This window comes from Lepisosteus platostomus, chromosome 21, assembly GCF_059453375.1.
Source record: "Lepisosteus platostomus isolate fLepPlt1 chromosome 21, fLepPlt1.hap1, whole genome shotgun sequence".
NCBI lineage: Eukaryota > Metazoa > Chordata > Actinopteri > Semionotiformes > Lepisosteidae > Lepisosteus > Lepisosteus platostomus.
In genome coordinates, this window is record NC_142631.1 from 14,862,905 (window position 1) to 14,887,820 (window position 24,916).

At 42.6% G+C, this 24,916-nt stretch overlaps 1 protein-coding gene across 2 annotated transcripts in view; it reads right to left on the bottom strand.

The window, feature by feature from the left end:
* The window catches only part of LOC148644061 (multiple epidermal growth factor-like domains protein 9), a 194,118-nt gene extending 170,851 nt beyond the window's left edge, over positions 1 to 23,267 (bottom strand). Inside the window, exon 1 of one of the 2 annotated variants that reach the window (XM_088615360.1) lies at positions 22,529 to 23,267. In XM_088615360.1, coding sequence (XP_088471486.1) covers positions 22,529 to 23,099 — 571 coding nt within the window. In that variant the 5' untranslated portion in view covers positions 23,100 to 23,267. The remainder of the gene's footprint in view (positions 1 to 22,528) is intronic. The other variant, XM_088615359.1, reaches the window with a different exon arrangement.
* Between the last annotated feature and the right edge of the window lie 1,649 nt (positions 23,268 to 24,916).

A 24,916-nucleotide genomic window follows, 5' to 3' on the forward strand; every position in this document is an offset into this window, starting at 1 on the left:
TGTAACCTGGGAAACAAGACTGTCAGCCTTCCAGCTGAACCAGAAGCCAGCAGGCCAGAATGAGCCTGCCCTTTTCTCCAGCTACGCTCGTACGTTTAAACTCATACGTTTACACATCGTCGCAGATGAGAGCCTTCCCCCTGAGCAGAAACTTTGCCCCATCACAAATTGAAACAGGAACAAACAGGGGAGCCCTCAAGTTTCATACAAAGGTCAGAGGGCAGCAGAGGAACTGAAATGCGTTCCTGTGTGAAGTTAAAGCACCATTAACTTTCCCACCTGTTCAGCCTCTATGACTTGAGTAGTTTCGGTCAGCAGGATGACTCATCCCCTCTGCTGGTTTCCTAAGACTCCTGGGTATTGTTTGGTCCTGAGCTATATTTAGAAACTCAGGGGAGAGTGGCCCGGAAGTTCAGGACTAACGACTTACCGACACACAGCAATGCTGTCAGAGGCAAGGGTGTGGTGGTGTACCTGCTTTTATTTCTGTGCTTCCTGGATTATAACAAGGATTTAGAAAGCTGTGGGAATCTCTCCAAGCAGCACAGCGAACAGAAACCGGTCAAACCCAGCACAAACTGAAGTTGCAAGCACACCCTTCGCTTTGTTTGTCTTCTCCGGATTTTATTGGGAGGAAGAACATTCCAAAATAGGTATATCAGAAGACAAGGTCATTGTTCTTTTCTGGTGCATTGACTTATGTGAATTCTTTTTTAACTGTAAACCATAATGTGGGAACTAATGGAACACTGAAGAGTGAAATGCTCCTGCTGTCAGGCTTGCAATGTAGCAAGGTTGTTACTTTATACCATAGTATTCCCACCCCTGTCCAATGATCATTTAAATAATAATTAATAATTCCTTATACTTATATAGTGCTTTTCTGGACACTCCACTCAAAGTGCTTCACAGGTCATGGGGATCCCCTCCACCACCCCCAGTGTGCAGCCCCACCTGGATGATACGATGGCAGCCATAGTGCACCTGTAAGCTCCCCACTCACCAGCTCTCAGTGGGGAGGAGAGCAGGGTGATGAAGCCAGTTCAGAGATGGGGATTATTAGGAGGCCATGACTGGTAAAGGCCAGGGGGAAATTTGACCAGGACGCCGGGGTTACACCCCTACTCTTTTCGAGAAACACCCTGGTATTTTTAATGGCCACAGGGAGTCAGGACCTCGGTTTTACGTCTCATCCAAAGGACGATGCATTTTTACAGTATAGTGTTCCCGTCACTATACTGGGGCATTAGGACCCACAGAGACCACAGGGTGAGCGCCCCCTACTGGCCCCACTAACACCTCTTCCAGCATCAACCTTAGCTGTCCCAGGAGGTCTCCCATCCAGGTATTGACCGGCTCACACCTACTGATGAGCTCCAGTGGGTCGTCAGTTGTGAGTTGCAGGGTGACATGGCTGTTGTTGAAAGTTAATGAACATTTAGAAATTAGAAATATTTAAAGCTTTAATGCAACACTGCAGTATCTACTGTCTATATTACAAGTGTGACTTGAAGAAATGACTGTATGAGGGGTGCATACTCGTTGATGGGTGGCTATACTAAGTGCAGCTACATAAAATGTGTATGTAAACTGATCTCTTTTCATTTTAATGTTTATTTTAAAATTTGTGCAATTACTTCTGAAGAGCGTGTTACAGAGTTGATTAATCAGGAACAAGTAACCGCAATAAACCACAATCCTGCATACTCTTACGAAGGGAAACCATTTATCGGAAAATGGAAGTTATGATGCTACAGAAGTGTTTGAAACTAGAGTCTGGTTTCCAGGGAAGCAGATTCTAATCTGGTTCCAGTTTCTGATCTCCCACTTTTGAGTGATTTAACCAAATTACACAAACCACACAACAGCTTCAGTATAAACCAAATTACACAAGAAAAAGTACTCCAGAAGGTTCTAGAAAGCAGATTGTGTTGCTCATTCCAGTCTTAATGAGAGGCTTGAACTGATGGAAAAAAACAGCTACTGGCTGCCTCTTTTCTTTTCAGTTTCTTTTCAACACGATCTGAAAAACTCAAGTGACACCTCAAGCAACAATTTCTGGGGAGAACAACAAGGAAAAAGGACCACAGGAATGTTCCCAAACAATTCATGTTTTCTTGTTTTTCTTAGTTGGTCTGTGGAACTGGGAGGATTTTCAGCTTTGGCATAAATTTAGAAGACAAATCAATGCAGACCAGTTTTAGTTGTCTGAGATTGCCAGCTGGTTGAGAAGCACTGATGCAGAGACAACAGTTTGATTTCTGGAAGCCAGCCCATACAGCCTATCGCGCTTGAAGAGACATGGGCCCTGTAACTCCAGGCAACTTCATTCAGCGGATTCTGACGTGCAGTTGCTATGTGCAGTGCAGCCCAAACACTGTATGTGGGACAGATATTACCATTGTCCGCCCAAATTAAAGATGTCCAAACACGGTTATAAATCAGGATAACAGCAACATCAATGGACGACCAAAGATGAAATCTGACCTGGTGAGAGTGGAGTTCACAGAACTACCCACAGCTGCTTTTGAGATCACCTGTCGAACTAATATTTGTTTTTGCTGGAATTACATTTTTATATATCTGCTATACAACCACACACCTATATACAGTACATTGTATACAATGGCCTAGAGAGTGGAAAATGGAATGTATCAAAGTGTTGTGCAATTCAGAACTGTTCTCTCAAACACTTTCACTCAGCTGTATTTACAATGCATGTTCCCTGGGTTGTTCAGTGTGTTTCTTTCTGCTTTGACTGTTAGCTGTCAAAGTTGAATGATTCCATAATAATTCAAATTAGATCCAGTGAGATGAGAGGAACTGATTGGATGGAATGAAGTTTATCATAGCTTTGCACAGCGTTCGTGAGTAAAAAGCCGCAGAGGATTCGAAAAAGATGTCAAACTAGGTTTAAACAAAAACATTTCGATATTTCATTTCAAAACACACCACAATTGTTTACTCAAGCGGATGAGAATGAACAGTTTACTCAAGCTTCTGGAAACGGGTCATTCAAAAATTTTCAAACAACATTAAAGGCTTGTTGCGTTAAAAATTCTCAAAACACGACGCGGCGCAAAAATATTTTTTTCTGACTTGAAAGTCCGTATGGGTACTCGCATAACCTTATAAATAAGGAATCTGAGGCTTCAAAGAGACTGCATTAATAATTTAAAGCCTTCAGATGATCTTACCTCAGCCATGTCCTCTCAGGACTCTGTATTCAGATAGCTAATATTTATCAAATCTCTCTTTCTGTACTTCACTGCTTGCTGTTTTGTGTACTACTGTACGTGTTCTGTTGACTACTCTTTAAATCACACTTTATTCCTGTACTAGAAAAATTCTATTTTACAACACAATAATCACGATACACACGGGCTGGTGAGAGGTCTCTGCTCCACATTACAGTATATGACACAACATCACAGATTAAATTACAAGCAAGCTAAAACACATGACTGGCTGAAAGAGTGCAGCGCCACTCTCAAATGGTCTTACGCAGACTTGCCCTTTTAAAAGTCTCTGTGCCCATCATCATGCGTCTTCTAATGGATTTATCCAATCCAGGGTTGTGGGGGATACCCAAAGCCTATCCTGGCAAGCAACAGCAGGATGCACCCTGGACTGGACGCCAGTCCATCGCAGGACACATGCAGACACAGACGCGCACACACTCACACCAGGGCCAACTCATTTAGTGCTATAATAACAGACTGCTGGGGCAAACAAATACAAACCCACGCAAGCACAGAGAGAACATGTAAACTCCACACAGACAGCACTGAATCCAGGGCCCCAGCACTGCGAGGCAGCGATGCTGACCACTGCCATCACCGTGCTGCCCTCTCACTATCGAAACAAAGCCACAACCTGAAAACCTTGCATGAAAACACGACAATGCACGTACTTATCACACATACCAGTCCACATAGAGCAAATTAATGAGCAATTGAAGCTGCGACCCTGAAGCTGATCCTTGCAGATCAAGAGGGAAGAGGAGCTTTAATTAAAAGTCATCCCCCCCTCCCTACAAAGTCCCCAAAGAAACCCCATAGCTCCCAGACAATGCCACAGCCAAACTAGCAGTGCTGAGCTGAATGTTAACAGCACACAGCCCATTCTTAACCACACAGCTTACTCCCTCACAACTCAGAGGCACCATGCAAAAGAGGGTAAACAGGGCAAGAGAGGGGATTTCAACTTCTCAGCTCCTGTAAGTATAAAGCTGTTACTCCTATCTAACCTGATCATTGAGATGTGTTGTGGTTCTCAGAAATTCTCAGAGGTTCAACTAGTCAAACTGCATCTTATTCATATTTTTTTGAAGAGAAAAAAAAAGCATAGCATCCATACAATCAAATCTGGAAATAACTTTGTCCTTTTTTTTTAAGTCAAATTTAAAACACTGCCAAGAAGAGTTATGCATACTTTTAGGCCTGGCATTCATATTCAAGCCCATTAATACAAATTATTCCCCCATAGAGCTAAAGTAGGCCATTATATTGAGCACCAACATTGTATCTGTTAAGAATTAATAACTGGTCATTTGAATTACCACATTTCTTCATTCTTGGAATTTGTGACAGAACTCTTAAATGTTAAAGTTCTGGAGTACTCCTGAGTCTTCCAGTTTTCATCCCAGCTGAGCTCTTAATCACTGAAGCTAATTAGTCCTTGTAATTGAATTTCTAGATAACACAGATTATCATGGATGGCACTCTCTCCTATTAAAAAACATTTACAAAGCACTGAAGTGCATCATAGATGAACACACCTTTCACACATAGGATGTGTAACCACCTGTGTAACCTTTAATGCACATTGGCCACATTTTAAGAAAGACATGGGTGTTTTTACAAGATTTAGTGGGCTCTTATTCTAGTCCAAAACAATTATAGAAAGAAAAATGGTAAAAACTACAATTACTGTGAATCTACCATAAGTGGCAATAAAATATTTTTTTCTTATATCATGTTTCTCTTCCAAAAAAGACTTAATGAGGGAATTACTCAGTAATATCACTGTTCACATACTACAAGTACTGTAATTGTATTATAGAAAATGCCCTGTATAGCTGATCTCTCAGTCATGGTGCATAAGATTTGTACCAACTAGTGTATGAAGGAGAGGAAGCAATTTAACTAAATCAAGTCCTTCCAGCTATTCCACTGGTGTTGAGCAGTACTGTAATACAGGTGATCCTCAAAAACAGAAAACATGACTAATTATTCTGCGTCAACATTTTTTTATCAGACTGAAGCTTGATACACACTTAGAAATGAGAATCCTTTCCATTTACTTTGTAGCTTGTGTGGCAAGAGTTAATAAAACTAAAATTGGAAAATAAAAACAGAATCCAAGTGCTATAGTGTCACAATATTATGTACTGTAAGTCACAGTAATAAGACAACAGGCACTTCTCCACTTTCCACTGCTGATATTTGTCTGCTAAAAAAAGACAACTCCTACATTAACGCGCACTCAGAACTGTTTGGCAGTGCGTTCAGTCATATCAGCAGCTCGTTCAAGACCAGTCCTCCTCCACACCACAAAACCACTTAGAAACATTGGGGCAGTGCTACTACATTCCCTCACTGTCTGGTATTACACTCCTGGGAACATATACAGAACATTCTCTTCTCACTGCCTGTGACAATAAGCTGGCATCTCAAGCTGTCTGGGTTACGTTTTTTGCCCACTTTGTGATGAGAAGACATTAGACTCTGACGGCCAAGACTGGCTTCACAAAATTGCTTGTTATATGTTTTTTTTTTTAAAAAAAGATTTGCCGATTAGGGAAACTGCTAACACTGTCTTTCTGCCTGCTGTCCGTTCTACACTTCACTGACAGGTCACACATCAAGGTCAAGTGCAACTGTGGAAATGTACTTTCAAATGGCTAGGATTCTGACTATGCAGACATGGCCTGGTAAATGTGCAGGACAGCTTTGATCCCTCATTTTCTTCTGCAATAAAAAGCCCCAACACCTATGTAAAGAATTGTTGGATCACACCTCTGTGGTTTAAAAGTTCCCACCAACTCGGCTTAAACACATTTATATGATCTGCAGTTGGTACAATACACAAACTAACAGGGATGATGGTTAAAACACAGCTTTTAGATGACATAAATGCCAAAGCTGCTTTCAGCAACAGTACTATTCCTTACGAACTGGAATTATTTTCACATCAAAAGCAGCCATCCTTGATGTGGTGTTTGAGTTATCCTCTGGTTGATGGCAATCAATGGCTATACTTTGAGTTTCTCCATCACTTTTGAGTGATGAACAAATTTCTTTTACTATATGGAGTCACATTCATTGGTTCGTGACATTTTGGGAAAATGTGTATATCTAGAATTCTTAACGGAGACCTTGTAAACGGTACTTGAACAATATCATTTCATGTTTCACGATTTATGATCAGAATTATCCAAAAGAAAGTACAGCTGACAAAAAAGAAAATTATTTTTAAAAGACCATACAATAACTGGCCTGACCTCAAGTGTACAGTATATTCAATAGGATGCTACACTGTAACAGCACACAGAAACTGTGTCGGCGTGAGCCCTGAGATAGACTGGCATCCCATCCAGGGTGTATCCTGCCTTGGGACCATTGCTTGTCAGGATTGGCTCCGGCTCCCCTGCGACCCTGGATTCGATCAAGCATTGAGAAACCGCGACTAGATAGCCTGACGATGTCCCCTGACGATTTCAAATTGGGGCGCACAGGAAAGACCCCACAGAATGGGGAGATCCAGAGCCAGGTGATAAGTCCCGAATTTACCATTCACACCAAACCTCCACTCCACTGCAGTGCGTTCAGATGCGAGGAGGTGTTGGTCCGCATTCCTTTAAAAAAGAGCCACCCTGTGCTTCACAAAAAAATGAATGGGAGACAATTTTGCGCAGATGCGCCGGTGGCATCAGAGATAATGCAAAAGGCTGGTGCAAAAGGGGGAAGATTTATCTCTTACTGCCATTTTCCATTGCTGCTTTTCCTCTCCTGTACAGCCATGATAAATCGTCATACCCCATTCATCCTTTTCTGTCCTTTACATAAAAAGCCATTGGTGAAGGCCTGTTCTTCAGCAGTCTCCTCAAAGTGAACAGCTGAGGCAAACATCACTACCTGGACATGTCTTGAAGGCAACAAATGTCCCACTATATGGCTGCTAAATTAAGCTCCTTTGGAAAGCTGACAATGTGGCTAAGTGTTATCAGTTAGGAAAACGTGACCTTCGCTGAAATAAAGGAAGGACAAAGTGCTTTTTTTTTTTCCTATTGCGCATGAAGCGAAAGAGGTTTTATGCAGGTTACGGTGTGCTTTTTGCTAGCTCTTTGTATCTTTCATTGCAAAACATCTAATTCAGAATGCAAGAACATGGGGATTTTCTCATCAAGGGACAGCTCATGCGGTCACAAGCGCCCATTAGATCACAGTAACACCCATTAGATCACAGTGCCAGATTTGTCAGAATGGTTATTTTAACCCTCTTTGAGTGGCTCCCATGAAGCAGGTTACTCGGAGAAGCAGCAGTTAAAAAAAATCAATTGTATGATGGGTTTACAGCACTTCCTTTTCTCTAACCACACGCAAACTGAACTGAAAGTGGCTGCTAGCTCTTGCAGTCTTGCAGTGTTGATGTCACGGAGGTTCAGCTATGAGCCCTGGGAAGTCGGCAACTCTGCAAACAGCACAATGAAACCCTCCGTCTGTCCTTCACTTGGGCCATTGTGCAGCTTTCGTTCCCGAAATATAGTGTCTTCTTTGCTCTGGGTGTGACATCATTCAGCCCCCCTACAACGAGAGACGATAAAAAAGAGACTCCCTGAAAAAAAGAAGGGCACTATATCCTGGTAATGAATGTTCCTCAGATGTTACTTTCAATGGCACAAAGCAGCGCAGATAAAGCACAAACAAGCGAGACCTGTGTGGTTCTCCACTGCCATTCTAAGGGTGGGGCTGAGTGATCTCACATTCCTGTAGAAATAAGCAGCACAAACGCTACTTTCAACGGCACTAACGGAGTGCTAATGAGGGCAGTGGGTTTCATTGTTTGTGCTGTTCACACAGGGGGCAACTGTACTGAGCTTTCGTGATGATTGTGAGCTAAGAGAATTATTGCATTTCCTTTTTGTAGCTCATTCCCGAATCGTATTCCATCGAATGTGGCATCGTATTTCTTCACGTTTCACAGCATCAACTCGTCAGTTAGTGATGATGCAGCCCCACCACCCTGTTCTCATCAGAGCTGTTCATCTGCGACAGGTTTAGAGACAGTAGCAGGAATGAGTCATTTATTGGTGTCACCTTAGGCCAGCAGTTGCTTCAGAAGAGTCAGTTTGTAAGAGTCACTGTTTTGCTGAAAACCACAAGAGTCCTGACTAATCCAAATCCTACTCCCAGCAGTTATCCAGATGTTGTGCTACCCTGTTTGGGGAAGCCAGGTAAAATCTGAGCCCCAGAGCTCAACCTGTGCTCTGAGTGAGTGTAGTTACTTGCTAAGCAACTTGAGAGCCCCCCCCAAGAGAGAAATTTCTAAGGCTGAACTTGTGTTTAGGGTTATAGCCAGAATCTGGATTATTAGCTAGAGGGTTCAATTTATTTATCCACAAAGACTGTAACATGGTTCATGTTTTGGAGCACAATTTAAGTGGTCTACCAAGCACAGTAACTGTGGGGAAAACACACGGTGACACCCTAACAATTGGAACCCTATGCAGGTAGAAGGGAAAGTAGCACATTTTCTTAACCACCTTATAAAATAGTCTCAGAGAGAAAACATGATTTCATCTAGGAAACGAGCTGGGCTTCAGACTTTATTTTTCACCTTGAACACGGGCTGCTTTGAAAGGGAACAGAAATCAGGAGCAGTGGGAATTTGGAAATGGGGCAAAGGGTTTCAAAATCTCAAAAATGCCAAGGAAAAAGCAAAGATAGCTGAACTGCAGTGAGGGGCACTGCACAGTAGGAAGGCAGGCTATGATTTTTCCCCAAGTGCTCACACCCAGGATCTCTGTACAATGCAGTGCACCCTCATGCACACAGCGTACATAAACCTCCACTGCTAACCAGTACAGTTCTTTTCTCAACTAGTTTTACTGGATAACCATCATTTACAGTATGTATCCAGAGATTATACATCCTGCTACTGAGCAAACAAGTAAATCCTGTCCTGCCTTACAGCATGTACAGTACTCCAATGGATTGAACGTCTGGCCTTGTCATTAAGTGAAATACAGGTAAACCTGCAGACTTGTGGCTGAACAAACCAGGAAAACAGGTCCACTCGCAAGAAGAATTAATAAATTATACTTAAACTTAAATATGAGTTTCCAATTCTGTCCTCATTAATTAAAGTTTATTTTTACTCAGAGAACTCCCCCAGTCCCTACAGATTCATTCATCTTAAATTCATGACTTCTCCCCCCAACACACTGCGTGGGTGGACACAACAGTCTCTTGAACAGTTTGCCTCATGGGTAACCAGTTCTCAGCGGTATCCTACCATGTATTTTGTAAGACACTTTGAAACCAAACTCATCCTCCTTATCCTAATTGCCTTGGACTAAAAGTTCCCTTGGAGCTCAGCTACTGTACATCCTTCTCCAGTACAGACAACTTTTCTAAAACCACAACAGAGCGAAGTGAGTTGGTACAGGTACGGTCCTCTCTGGCGCATAGATGCCAATTTTGAAATTACAGAACTGGCAGATGCAGTTGTTTGTTACTTTATCAGTGGATTGATGGCACATGAAGAGTTACGATCAATACCTTGGTCACAGTTTGATACACACCATAATTTCATTTACACTGGTTTAGGGCGAATTCAATTTGCTTGGTGCCAACATCTGATGCCAGTCGGTCTACTATAACGGGGAACTTACTAACACCTGTATGCAGTGCTGTGGAGCACACCACAACCACAGTGTGGAGTAGTGACAGGGCTCTGGTCTCATAGGAGGGTTGTGGGTTCAAATCCCAGAGGGGGCACAGCTGTTGTACACTGATTGAAGGTATGACATTTAAATTTGGATCTACCCCCCCTCTTCAAAAGCCTTTCACAAAACAACCGCCGGAGGTTCCAGAGACTTCACTCCTGAAAAAAGGCTGGAGCTACAGTCTCCTTTGTGTGGGTGGTGAGGTACCAAGAGTTAAGAGACCAATTCAAATGGGCGATGAAAAACTGACTGTTTTTCAGTCCACACAAAATGTACATAACTGCAGTAGAAATATCTATCCTGAAGGGACTTGATTTATTCAAAATACTGAACCTATTTATAGTGCTATATAGACACTCCACACAAGACTCCTGGTGGAACAGGGGATGTTTTTGTCACGCCTGACATTGATGCCAAGGGCACTGAACTGGAAAAAGGTTTTACATAATCTTGTGTGAAAACCTGTGAATCACTGACAAGAGGATATGATAGATGCTTCCCTAGTTGTACATCTTTCACTCGCACACACACAGAGAGCACAAAGCAATCAGGCGGTTTTTGCAGGCACTGGTTTTAGTCCTGATGGCACAGCATTATACTGATATCCCAGCAGACACACAGTTGACAACCTTAATTACTGGTAATAAGTCTTCCAGTGAGGCAAAGGCATCGTTTAAGGACAGGAGCGTTTATCACCCAATTTATTCAGTTCTGTGTTGCACAACAGATTAAACTGTTATTGATCCCGCCAGCTAACTTCTTTAAGATTCAACAGGAAACACCAGCAATTTTAATTAGGGTGGTATGAGATACAGGCATGATAGGCACAGGTGTTAATCTGATGCTTTGGAAGATCAAGCAGCCCTATGCCACCACACTCTGAGGGTGGTGCCGAAAAAACACCCTTTCAGTCCAATCATGACCAATACCATCAGGACAGGCTTCCTCTAAATTATTCGATTTCCCCAAAATGAAAAACCCAAAACTCTGTAACCAAAACCTTTTTCTTTTCTTTTTTTTACAGGGCTTACAGTCTGGTGCTAAACGGAGACAAATGCTCTTCTTTTTTTGATGCAAAACAAGTAACAGCCGAACAGAATAAAAAGCAACAGAGAAAGGTGCACAACCATAACCAATTCCGCAAAAACATCATTTTTATTATGAACTACAGGGCAGTGGATACACCTACGTACTTCCTCCTTAGCACAGTTGTGACAATTAAATATCAAAGTCCTTTTACCCTACGTCACCACAGAAAACACAGTTGAAAAGTAAAGGCAGTAAAAGGTAACAGCAGAATACATAAATGATAGACAAAAAAAATCATAACTCATTTAGCGGCGATTTGTGTGGAGTAAGCAAAATACTGAAACAACATGCTGTGCTTGTGCTTTAATACACTGGATCACTGCCTGAGGAGCCATTTCTGGGTTTACAGTCCAGTAACTCCTGCATGTTCTTTAGTTCCTTTGATTTTCTTATAACAAATCAGCCCGCAGTACCCGTCATTTCCGAAAAGGAGATGTTTAGAAAGTGATGTTCCTGCAAAACGACTTCCATGCCAAAACTGCGAAAACGGTGAGAAAATTCAGCTCTCCGTTCTACACATGTAGTAGCAATGTCAACTATATTTCACCCCACAGAGTTCAACAGGGAGTGTTATCTTGAATGTTCTTCTCAAGAGGTACCTTGGAAGGAATCACAAACGCTAACACCTTGATTTGCATCGTTGGTGCTCACCTGTCTTCTCAATACCTCATACCCTGAGAAGATGGCTTAAGCCATAGAATTGCTTGCATTATTATACTATGCAATAGCTCACTAACTAATGAACCTCTACTACTGCTGTTTAACTGAATCATAGCACGAGGCATCTCGCACTACGATGGGATTTCATACATCATCTCTCATGCAAACCCTCCACCCAGTGTTTCATTCCAAATGTCAATTACTGTTATGCAAATGCTTTAAAAAAGGCTTTTTTCTGCCAAGCTGAAACACAGATCAAATTGGGAACGGTGTACAACTTTGTCATACAGAGCCCAGCCCACGCAAACTGAAAAGCAATCAAAACTGACTGCCATTTTTGCCATAGTTTTCCGCCTCCGCTGAGTCAAGCAGAACACAGATCTCGTTTTAGAACTGATGCTCTCTATCCTTCCATTTCCATTGGCTACTTGAGCCAGAAATAGCTGCATGTGAACGGTGCCGTTTGTTTTCTCTAAGGATTGAAAATACCCCAGAAAGCAGTTGGTTTTGATTTCATCAGAATATGCTAATTCCTCGATTGCTGATAGAAATCCAATTTGCAGGTCTTTTTTTTTTTGTGCTCGACTTAACTTGCTTTTTTCAAAGCAAATTAGATTTCTCAGACAAAAGCTCTGCAATGCAAAAAGACATTTTGCTGATTTTAGATAATTTTGCTTCAGAAATTGCATTATATCAAAATAAACCGGTTGAAAGCTGTCAGTTTATTTCCCCTAGTCTTTCCAAAAACATAACATCTTGTGTATATATACTGCTAATTGAATTATTAAAGAGTGGTAGGTTCTACAGAGATGACCCTTCCTGTCCAAAATACTGGGAATAGTCAAGCAAGTAGTATGTTCCAGGATTCGTAAGGCCTGTAAAGCAGTAGCAGACCTGGCTCCTGAGTGTTCTGCGCTGTGGGAAAGAAATCAGATATAAGTGACCGCCCCAGAGATATAACACATGTGGCCTCTGGTTCATCACTGAAGGTAATTGCAGGTTTGGCTAGCTTCTCGTTATAGGAAATCTTAGGGGTTTAAGGTCAATGAAAAAACACCTAGCCGGTAGCACAAATTGGGATATACAGTAACACGCCACCAAATTGCCACACAGATTTCAAACAGAGCTGTGCCTGCTGCTTGCTGAGTGGTCCCTGATTTCCACGGACATCTGAAAATCCATTGATGTTCTTGCGACACCCGTACTGTATATAATGAGAACTGTAATCACCACTACTTCACTGCAGTCTTATGTCTATAAAAGCTCAGTGATAAGCAAGGCTGGGCCTGGTCAGTACTGTAAGTGGTGATGGCTGACCAGTAAGTGGCACTGGTCTCCCTCCGAAAAGATAAGATCACTTTATTGGCCATATACAATTTCTTGCATTAGGAATTTGTCTTTCACATACCCCAGCTTGCTCTCCATGAGACACACAGGCACACAGACGGGGAGAGAGAAGCTGGGGGTCAGAGCGCAGGGTCAGCCATTCATGTGGCACCCATGGGACAGCTGGGGTTAAGGGCCTGGCTCAGGGGCTCAACGGAGTAGGAGTCCTCTGCCGGCCGCAGGATCTAAACCTTCCAGCCACAGGCGCAGATCCTGAGCCACAGAGCCACCGCCCCTCTGAACCAGAAGTTTGAAATCACTGCCTCAGTATGGTGACCGGATGTGACCGAGTCAAAAGCTGGTCACTGCACTGATTGCGAGAATAGGACTGTTCCCCTGGGCAATCTGGCAATATGATCTCTCTTGGGCAATCTGGCCTCCCTCAATTTAACGGTTGATACTTTGGGGATGAAATGGGTTCCCTCATATATTCGAAGTACGTTGAGATGCTTCTGGATAAAAATCACAAATTAAGTAGCTATTTTAATGAAAGCCTTGCTAGCCCATGCGTTCTGTTTTTGTGGAAGGGCAGCACATACAGTAACATACACAATACGTACGACCATTCTCTCCCAGGAAGAACAAACCACTTGTACGGTGCACCCCAACACAAATGAAACTTTGCTCTTCTGCACTTCTTATTAAACCTCATTCAACCACATGAGGAAACATAAAAACCTTTCTAGATAACAGATAATATTGTTCCCAGTGAAAAGAAACAGACGCCGAAATTGAAGGCGAGATATGTATTATTCTAGTGGGAAATTAAGCACTTCGTACATCTGCATGAGCCATTCCAAGAGACACGCTGCGGGACCTAATAAGAAAAACGAAATGCAAAGCACACTACCCTGAGCACGAGGCAGGGCTCGACTCCAATACAAGAAATAAGAAGACTATGTGACAAACGAAAACGAAGCTCCTGTCTCACTGCCACTGTTGGCTAAAGGAGAACTGGGCTGCCTTCTCAGAAATAGGCTTCGAGAGGCCTGAAAAAGGCTTCTGCTGCTTTTAACAAAGATGAACAAAGATCGAACGACGTTAAAAAAATTGCAAAAACGCTGCTTCAGTTTCATACAGTATACTGTACATCTCGCTATATTGGCTTAATGCATTATGTTCTACCAAGACTGTGTTTCTGGAATCTCCCATTTGTGACAAAACATCTTTCTCAGGGGGATTTGGGGTCCAAAAGCTGAATTGACACACAAAGTCCCTTAAGATTAAAGAAACATGCTGTATATGTACACCAGGATATGCAAGCTTCTAATGTAATGACACAACATAGTGTGATGCATAGTATTTGACTCCGTTACAGTGCAGTGAGTTTTACACAGGCACTAACAGTGTTCCATTAATGGTGTATGGCAAGGGCTGGATTTCACTTTCCCCAAAAAAAGAATAAAGCACTTATCTCGGCACACATTCCTGTTTTTGCACACCTGCACTGCTGCTTAAACACACCCACATGTGACAATTATCTCAACAGAAATAATGCAAATTATCAACTTGGATTGGATTGTGGCGAAGCAAGAAGAGGATAGGAAGTGTTTTTGGCCAAACGAAACGAAATCTTGTTCAGCGTTGGCCGATTTCTGGCAATTTCTGGCAATTAGCAGCATAATTCTGTCCATTTAATATCTGTAGGTCAAAACAGTGCTTCCGATTCCCTTTTCTTTCACTTTGATTAAATGTTCTCTTCATCTCTTTGTTGCTGTTAGATGTACATACCAGGGAACACTGCGGGGATGTGTAAACTCAAACTTGAACAAGTTCTCCCAGAATGCAAGGGAAAGGGTATCATTCTGGTTTACGTGCGCCAAGGCCAGCATCTTCAAGGCTATGAAAATGTTACTAAACCCTTCTACCCCTGGATTGTTGCTTACTGTTATTTCCTGGGCACTAACAGGACTGTCAAACAAATATTTTGAACTGAGCAGTCCTCAAAAGCTGACGCGCGTTGACTATGAGTTTTGTAACTCTGTCCCATGGGGTGCAATGCCTGTTCTACAGTCTATCACAAGGCTTCAGGCACTGGCTGGGAATTAGAATAGGCATGAGCTGAGAGAAGCTGTGCTTCATGGTCTCCTCTGAAGAGCAGCACTCGCCTCTGTCTCACCCCTGCATTTATCAACAGGCAGGGTTCTATTTATTTCAGAATCGACTGCCTCAGTGGCGCGTCGACGGATCAGAAGGAACTTGAATGAGAAAACGCCGGGCATTTGAATACCAAATGACAAACAAAAAAAGCTTAGGAAGAGCTTTAATGGTCTTTTCCAGTGAGCGGTAATTGCATCACTCATGCATTTTTTCCTCTGCTTTCAAAGACAATTTAAATAATTGTGATTTTTTTTCCTAAAGAGCATTCATTTGAATAAAAACCACAGAGCAAACAGCCCTTCAGGCAGGGTCAGACGAGCCACCAGCTGCAAGTGCTTCAGAAACAGGAAAGCAGATTACCTTATTACTTGGCGGTTTGGCCGATACTGCTTGCAGTCATCAAAACTTTTACAATTGGCCTCTTTACCTATTGATCAGAAATTCAAAACATCCATGGAAGATACTGTCCCAAAAGAATACTCATTTATTTCTATGACAGTATTTTCCCCACTTCTGCCGAGCAGAGAAAGGAAGTATTCAATATAGATTTTGGACACCGTTACTCTGAGCTTTATACCTTGTGATAACATTTTTTAAAAACCGTGTGCACAGAAGATCTTCTTTTCAAGAGTCTTCCTCTGCAGCTGCGATCCCCAGACTTGTGAACAATACTGCTGTGTCAGCCAACCTGAGCCTGTAATCAGCTTATTGAAAACAAAATGTTTATGCTTTATATACACAGGTGTGAGTAAATATGCTGAAGTAACGACAGCACAAGGCAGAGTTATTTGGAGCGAAATGATAAAATAATGCCTTTCGAAATTCTTCACCTTATCCACTGGATCAATGACTAGAAGAGCTTGCCTTAGCCGTGCCTTTATCATGAATTTAAATAGAATATAGTGGGTAATACAGCAAATAAGGCACAAAGGCTTTAAATCAGGTACTTGGTTTTAAAAATCTGCAGCGCTAGGGGGAAAATGCGCTGTGCTGTCACACAGCTTTCATCTTCCCTGTTATATCTGTCAGCAGGTGTTAAACATGCAACATCAGCACACCTGTCCCAAAGCAGATTCAGATTGTGCGAGTAGAACAGTGCTAAAAGTTCAAGTTTAATAAGCCTTTTCTGAAAAAACATTTTTTCCCCCCTGCGCATACACAACCAGTTTCAAAGGATTCTTGAGACGGCAAGAAAGATTACAAACCGGGAGAGGCCATCTAGTGCTTTCGGTGGTTACTAGGTATCTCATCTCAGGATCTGATCCAGCCCTTTCTCAAAAGAAACGAGGGTAAAAGCTTCAGCAACTGGGCTCGTTTCATACTCCCACATCCCTTTGTGTAAAGATCCGCATCCTGTTCTTAGTTCTCACTGCACTTCCACTTCCTCAAGCAGGGAGCGGCGCCGGCCTGCGTGGGCTGCCGAGGAGCGGGTAAAGGTTTATCCCACGGTGACGGGGAGCGTGGCACATCGTCTCAGCTGGGGAGCCTTCTTCGGCTTCCTCTCGTGCCGCCTGGGTGGCGCTTCATCGCTCGTCCTGCCGAAACCTGCCGGGCCGACAGGGGCGACAGCTTGGGAGGATTGCGACTGCTTGTACCGGGTCCCCTCGTAGTCCTCTCAAGACTAAAAAGGTTCAGTTCCTGCAGCCCGTCGGTGTGGGACATTCCCATAAGCCCTGGACTGTATCTCCTCCAGTGATTCAACTTTAAAGGAACAGGTGTCATCAGTGCAGGGAATGCTTGAGGCCACAAATAGCAGTGAATACTTTACAATCTTACCAAAGATCTAAGTGAGCTATATGCCCTCCTCTTATTGGTAACCTATCTTATTAAGTTCACATCTACATTACAGCTGACAGCTGACTGCTGTGTAGCACTCCTGTGTGAAATGAGCAAGGGTCTACGTTTCTGCTCTTATTATGGTGTATCAGTATTACATTAAGCACTTAGCCTGTAAACTCTCGACTGTTTTTTTTCCCCCTTGTTCTTCCACAGGAGTTAAGCAGATCAAGAATTTCCCAGCATGCTTCTGGGAACACATAGAATTCACGGAGCTCAAGATGCTGCAAGTGCACGTATGTACCACTCGTGACCTTATAATCACACATCAAAGACACTGATCTTGAGGACGAAAAAAAAAAACTATAGCTACAATGTGATCAAGCCCCAGGACATCGCTTACCCATTGTCCTCGCCTAGAATCTGCGGCGAACATAGAAATGTCTTTGTCATTAAAAAACTGGGGATCAGCTGGTCCCAGCGTTTGCCAGAAATCCCAACTGAGCAGGTAACCTTGTATTGTGTCGAGGAAGATGCCCTGACTGACCTTCGTCATATATTTGAATTTGAATGGGTCTGAATCACTGGCTTCTAAGAAAATCCCTTTGGACTGCTAAACCAGGGGACACTCAATCGTCAGTTCTCTCTTCCTCATTTGACTGGTTTGCCAAAAAAATAAAAATCTTCAATGTTATCCAAGAACCGTTTCTGTCCAATGTTCCCTTCCACCTTTGATTCCCAAGCCACTGGGAATCTGATAATTGTTGTTTGGAAAGGAAGACTCGATGATAAAATTGAAATATCAGCACTGTCTTGAATCGAAGTACATTCAGAGGCCTCTCTCTCATTCTGTATTGCCTTAACGAGAAACCAGCTGTTTCACAAAGCAAATAATAAGACTACTGATCAACAAGACCATGACGTGACTCTTCTTTCTCTCCGTCATTGATGAATTCATGTCTGTGGCCCTAGGCATTCACCTGCATGCTTTGGTTCAGTGTTCTAGAGAGAGGGAATCCCGAATTTTTGGTAGTTTCTGTATTGAATGGCCACCAAACTTGCACAATAAGTACCTTTAGCAAGATGTTAGAAGGGAGATTATATCTACCCCATAACCAGTTAGCAAACAATGTTCGAGAATAGACCATGCAGAATCCGATCAATCTATGGGTTAATCCTGCCTCAATTTCTCGAAGGAAGACTGAGCAGATTTTCATGTGCACAAAATTGAAAACATGAATTGTGTACAGGAACAGCTTGGACTCTGAAGAGCAGCCGAACAAGAAGTTTTGATCCTATCCAGATGCTCCAACATATTCCAGGAAAGAAAAGCTAGCAATGAGCCACAATAGTTTCTTTTTTTATTTTACACATCTGTTCATAGCATAGTTTTGGGAGCCCTGATTCAATCTACAGAACGGCTCTCAGAATCAAACCACTCCAAATTCCCCCAGTCCACTGACATCTTAGATTTTTATCGGCTTGAAAAATACACCCAAAGGTAAAGGGAAAAAGGTTAAATGTAACAAAATCCTACTTAAAAAGCACTGGGCATCTCGAAGGATTATTAACACCCAATCACCTCTGGCAGAATGCGTCACATGGTGGCTTCTCATTCACCAATAATGTACTGTAACTGGAATGGTGGCCCTTTGACTCAGCTTGTAGAAAAGAGTTTTCTTTTGTTATTTGTTCCCAGTCAAAAAGTTACTTTTTCTGCTCCCTAAAATAGTTTTCGCAACCGATCGTAAGTTAACATCTTCCTTCTTTCATGTTGGTGTGCCTGTTAATCAAGTCACATCAGTGCTTCAAAATGCAAATAAGTTTGGAAAAATGTATATGCTTTTTAAAATCCTCTTTTTTGGATTCAAGGTATTGGGATAACTATTTTTGTAGCTTCAGTTAAAGCAAAAGAAAAGAGACTTAATAATGCTTCACAGAGCCACTACCTTTTTTAATTCAAACTTTCAATATGGCTGGAATGAGATTGTTCTGAGACTCCAGTTTAAGGCCAGTGAGCAATGCTCGCTCCAAACAGACAAAGGAGAAAAAAAACAGCTTAAGAGAGTGTGAGAGAGACCGGACTGCAGCAAAAACATTTCTCTTTGTAAGGGAAATGTTTTATCCACTACACAGCGATTGTTTCCCAGCCTGCGGACACCACTGTACTCATCCTTTGCAACACAGCAGAAACCGTACTCCACAATAAATACTCCTGACAAAACCCCTTCGCTGCTCAAACTGCTTAAAAAGCAAACCAAAATGAGCTTTCTGTTTGAGACGGTTTACGGACAACTGGACTTAAATGACTGTGAATATCCCTTCAGCGGCAGTTTCCAACACCACTACATGTTATTGAGCTTAGATAATCACTCTGAGACAAGTGTTCTTTGTTGTTAAGGAACAGCTCCACTCAGATGGTGTTAATTAAATTATTGAAAGTACTGTTGCATACCAATACTATAGTCTCAATAATGATTACACTACTAAAGTGATTTCCTATACAGTACAGCTTAAATGCCCACAATTTGTGTTTTAAAACTCAAAGTAACATCCATAATATGAACAGCAAGTTTTGAATGCCGTACATTCATATGCATTAAAAACTGCATTAAATACCTGTTCCTGTATTATGTAATCCATTGACACCGTGATTATTTTAATAAATATGTTTTATTTTGGAGTGAGTCATGTAACCCAGCAGATGACAGACTGAATTCTTTTGTTATCACTTTCTAAAGACACCACATGTAAAAAGCGGTCCTGCTTCTAGCAGTTAAAACGACATCTCGGTATCAGCCCAGTAAAATGATCAAAACTGCAAAAAGCAACTGTATTCCTGGAGCTAGAAGAAACGTGGAAGACTTGGAAAACAAAGAATACAAAAGGAAAGCAACAACCTCAAGGAATACATAAAAGCAATGGACAAAGACATTCCTTTGATCCCTTATTAGATGGAATTCATGATGAACAGACAGTACAGTTCTGGACACAGGCAGTGGGCAATGTATTGTACTTGTGGGTCATGTATAGGATACATCAAACAGATACAGTATACAGAACTTAAATGTCACACTTATCTGGAGAAGCAAACAAAGAAAATGCCAACAAGCATTGCGTATGCGTGTTTTGTAGCCCCAAAACCACCGCCAGGTAAATCAACAGCACAGCGCAGCCTAATTGCATGAATCAAATACGATAACCAAATCAACAGCATCTTCTTCAGAGAGCCAGTGTGTACAGGAATTCCAGCTTGTTACTGTTCTTTTGGTCACTTTTAGCATGTCTCCACAATCTCTAGACAGGACACTGTAAAAACCTCAGAAGAAAAAAACGGAATTGTTCCAGGGTATTAAATTAGTTTGAGGTTGAAGTGTTTTTGCATCCCTTCCTGTAAATGTATGCGTTCTGCATGCTTCAATAGGTGTCTTACCCACCTTTAGGACAGCAGATTCTGTTTACGGATGGAGACCAGCAGAGAACACGTCTGATTGCTCTGGTCTTTAAGAGGCTACTGTGAAAACACCAGCCCAGTGACAATTCCCCTGATGAGCACAAAATGTAGCTATTCCTGAATTCATTGCAGATTGAACTAGAACTCGTAAGGTACAGTAGCTAGACTACAGCACCAGCCATAAACAAAAAGAGAATGAAGTCTCTCTGCACATACTGTACTGCACAATCATGTGAACTATAATTAAAGCTACTGTAAAAACATGAAAATATTTCACATTTAAATGCCTTAATCTTAATCACACCACAACAAAATCTTATGAGGGATGTCAATTGCGCTGGTGGGGGGGTTGGGGTCGTCTATAATGGGGCCAATAAGTGGGGAAAACAAGTCAATCACATAAAGATACAGCAGGACACAGATGAACCTTGAATTAAAAATACTGATACTCAGAAGAGCTTACAGTATCCTACATTCTGAACATGCTATAGACAGAGATACAGTATGTATACTGTGTGTGTTGTATCTTATAGGGGCTTTGTCTCCTTCTCTTAAAGGTACAGGGATCGTTATACATTGAGAGGCTCAGATTCATGCAAGCTCCGGACTACACAATGCTCAGCTTAGAAGGTACCACTGACTGACTGGAAGGAGTTAATTCCAGGGAAGATTCTCCCTAAATCTTCCGATTTGGAGGGTGATGTTTCTTTACACACATCAAACAGACTTGAATATGCTAGCCTGAGTTCAAAACTACCAACCTTCTGGGAAATGTGTTCAGGTGACAGTGCCGCGCTCTTTACTATACACAGTAGATTAAGTCTCTCAACTGTATAGTAGAATCGTTAAGACTTTAACCATTTGAGGACCATGCGCCCCACCAAGGCACTGTCTTTAGAGATAATGTACAGTATACAGTCACAACAGTTCTGAAGTACGCGAAATAGGGAACATTTGGGGGAAAGGGAGCGATCTGGCTTTGCAACATAAGCATTTTTAGATGTGACTAGGGTCATTTAACAAAGCGCGGTTTTGGAGTTCCGCGCATTGATTTACAGGCTATCGATCCTTCTGCGATCGCTTTGAGGAGAAACCGGAATGATAAGCTGCTGGTCTCTGGGCGAGCCTGGGCTCTGTGCTCCAGCCTGTAGCTGGAGAATTACAGTACCTGCGCTGTCCCTCCCCACCAGCCGTGCCCACCGCCTGTAGCGGTAGCCAACACAAAGGCGCCCCTCGCCCCAAATTCCATTAGGCACCGGCGCTCTGTACCATCAATCCATAGGGTGAAAAGAAATAACGTTTCACATAGGAATTACTGGTCATTCCACATTATATTTTATTGTTTCTACATCAGATGGATAACTGTTAATGAAAAGTCATTTTTTATCCTGCTCTTTTCAGCACTGCCTGCGCTGGGTTGTATCGACATAGCGGCCACCGCGTCTCCAACCTCGCAAGAAATCGATTTTTTTTACGTGCAAACTAAAGGGAGGGGGTAATAATGGCATCTTAATATTACTCATTACTCCTGTGGTGGCATTTTCATCAAACATCAGATGCTGCTCGGTGCTTGGCGCGCACCGTTACGATCCACCTGAAATCAAACACCCTATTTCTAGACTCTTTTGTCGATAGGCTTTCATCTGTCGCCGTGCTCTACAGCTACTGTACCCCTTGCTCCAGCGGAGACATTTGCACACACACGCACACACAAAAAAATCGATAAAGCACTGTCATTTAAAAAGCAGAGGGAAGTTTGAAGTGGTTTTACTCAAGTTCACTCAGCTGTGAGCTCTCACCCGACAAATGTTTCTTTTTTTTTTGTCCACAGTTTTTTGCTAACTGTATCAGCGTTTGCAAACCGAAACCCTTTTCGTTACTCTTAACAATAAACAAGTCACAGAGCTGTCAAGTGCGACGCCGCTTATATAGTCTATAGATATATTGCCACGTAGAGAACAGTGGAGACACCACCGCAAATAACAGAAACTATTGGGAGTTGCAATTTCTCCTTCGATTTGTCATGCAAAAGAAACAACGGGCACTTTTTTTTCTCCCCTTTCACCAGCTGAACTGGTGTCGCTTCACCGCCCTTGTGCAAGCTCGCTCACCTGGTTTCCCAATCTCTGTGGTGGCGGCAGGTGCGCTGGTGGTCCCCCGTGTCTGCAAACTGGCAGCCCTGTCAGTGGCTGGGGACGCGGTGGTTCGCACTACCGGGGCACTGGTGGTTGACCGTGTTGTAGAGGTTGGGGTGCCGGCAGTCGCTCTCCCTAACTCCGCCGTGGTTACTTTCCTCGCGGTTGTAGGCACCATAGTGGACAACGGGGATGCAGCCGTGGAAAAAGCTGGCGTTGCTGCTCCCGCTGTCGTGGTGGTGATGGTGGTGGTGGTGTGGACCGGGGTGGCTTTCGCGGCGGTGAGAGTAGTTTGAACCGGCGTGGGGGCTAGTGTGGGAAAAATATCCCGGTCCTCCGGGAGGTGGTTGGGGATTGTCGCGCTGGACGCTTCCACGGAAGGCTGGGAAACAGCATCGTATTCCACTCCAGAAGGAGTCGCATGGCTGGCCTGGACCGAAGGTGCAGCTTCAGTTAACCCAACACTGAACAGCAAAAGCAATTCCAGAGCCGGGGTTCCTAACATCATTGTAGGTCTGCACTTCATGCTCCAGTTTTCATTCTCCATGAACCAGGTGCTTTACGTGGACAGTGTGTTGTCAGGTGGCCTCCCCCCCCCACCACGCCTCTCTCTCGCCGAGAGGCTAACTGCACACTTTTCCACTTGGTCTGGTGGCAAGTCCTCCGCCGTCTTCTCTCTAGGCAACTCTTCCCCCGAATGACAGCCGGGCTTTCTTACTCTACTACCTGCCCTCTCAACCGAACTCCCCCGAGGAAATTCCCAACGGATTGAAACGCTTCGCAGCCAATGGCGAGTGAAGGGGGCGGGTAAATAGGGGGGTTTAATTAGGGTTGTCAACGAATTAGATCGAGGAGGGGGCGTGGTCACACTAACAGCCATGGTAGGTTGTCCAAGAATTACTATATGGTGTCATTCATTGCCCAAAGAGCTCCACTTGTCACACCCTCCCCCAGTTGCACACAGACAAAGGTTTTCACGCTATTAGACCAAGGTGTTTGCTGTTCATACATATTGGAACGCTAAATCCATTCTGGGTCCTCTTTAATAATAGTGACTCCTTGCTCACAATGTTGTTTCCTTTCTTAGCTTAATGACAGTGACAATTATAAATTATTTATTTGCTCCGCAATAGAATAAAATGTTTTTTTTTCTGATGGAACCGACATTCTTTAAATGACCTCAAACATTGCTCTCCACCAATACAGTTCTGGTGGAGTGTTCCTTTAAAATATTTATTTGTGTATTCGTTTGTTTGAAACTATTGGTGTATTTGTTGTTGTTTCCCCCCGCAGGTAATGTCGCATTTGGTTCAAATTCATTTTTTTAGTTATCAAACATTTATGTTTCACATTTCACAATATTTATATATTTTATTTGTTTGTATTTGTTTGAACAGTGTTAAATTGTAACACGCAGTTTGACTTGCTTTCTCCTTTAACGTCCTTAGTGTCGGCCACTGTTTTTGTTCGCTCACACCAGGAAAACTACGGAGGGAAATAAACAAACAAGCACACCAGCCAACTAGCGCCACCTAGTGTAGATAAAATGAGGATACCTGACATAGTCCAATGAACTGAGTAATTGATTCAGGTGAAGTCATTAAGAGTCCAAGCTGGAATGAAAATCAGAAGACAGAACACCCTTGAATATCAGAGGTGATTTCAGAGAACTTCAGGGCACCTTGTACAAACATTTAACCAGCGTTTCGACTGGAGGGTTTAAAATGGTGATAACCCCGTGGGTGGTAGCCCCCAAAAACCACAGGCTTACGTTTCTGAGCTTGTGTTTTGTAAAAGTTGTCAAAAGACAATGTTTCCCAGTACAGTGTCTGGGCTTTAATTAGCCTGACAGCGTGACATGATTCCATATTAAGCTCTGAATGTCACATTTATGCATCACCCCTATTGATTTGAAAGGGAAGGTGAAAGCACGATCATCATTATCAATATTACTCAGCCAATTTGGTCTCAGTGAGGTGCAGAGCTGTGATTTAAGCTCACCAGGAGGGAAACTTGATTAATCAAAAACTTTATAGTTTTTCATTTCGCTTCTATTAAACTAATGTTATTTGCATGCTGCTTGACTGCACAGCTAAATGAAAGCAAAGGTCTCTGCCAGATAGCAGTTAATGCTTTAGGAGACATTGTGTTCTGTTAATCATCAAAGTCTGATATTGGTTCTGTCTGAATGGAACAAAAAAGGCCAATTAAAATTTACTTCATTATTAGACATTCTTAGAGATTGCGGGAAGTCGAATACTACTCATGTGAGCTGTATTTTATTATGTCATTATCCATTCAAGTTAGTGTAAGTCAGACACACAGGGATTAATACACAACAAAGGTTTAAAAAATAGGTTTTAA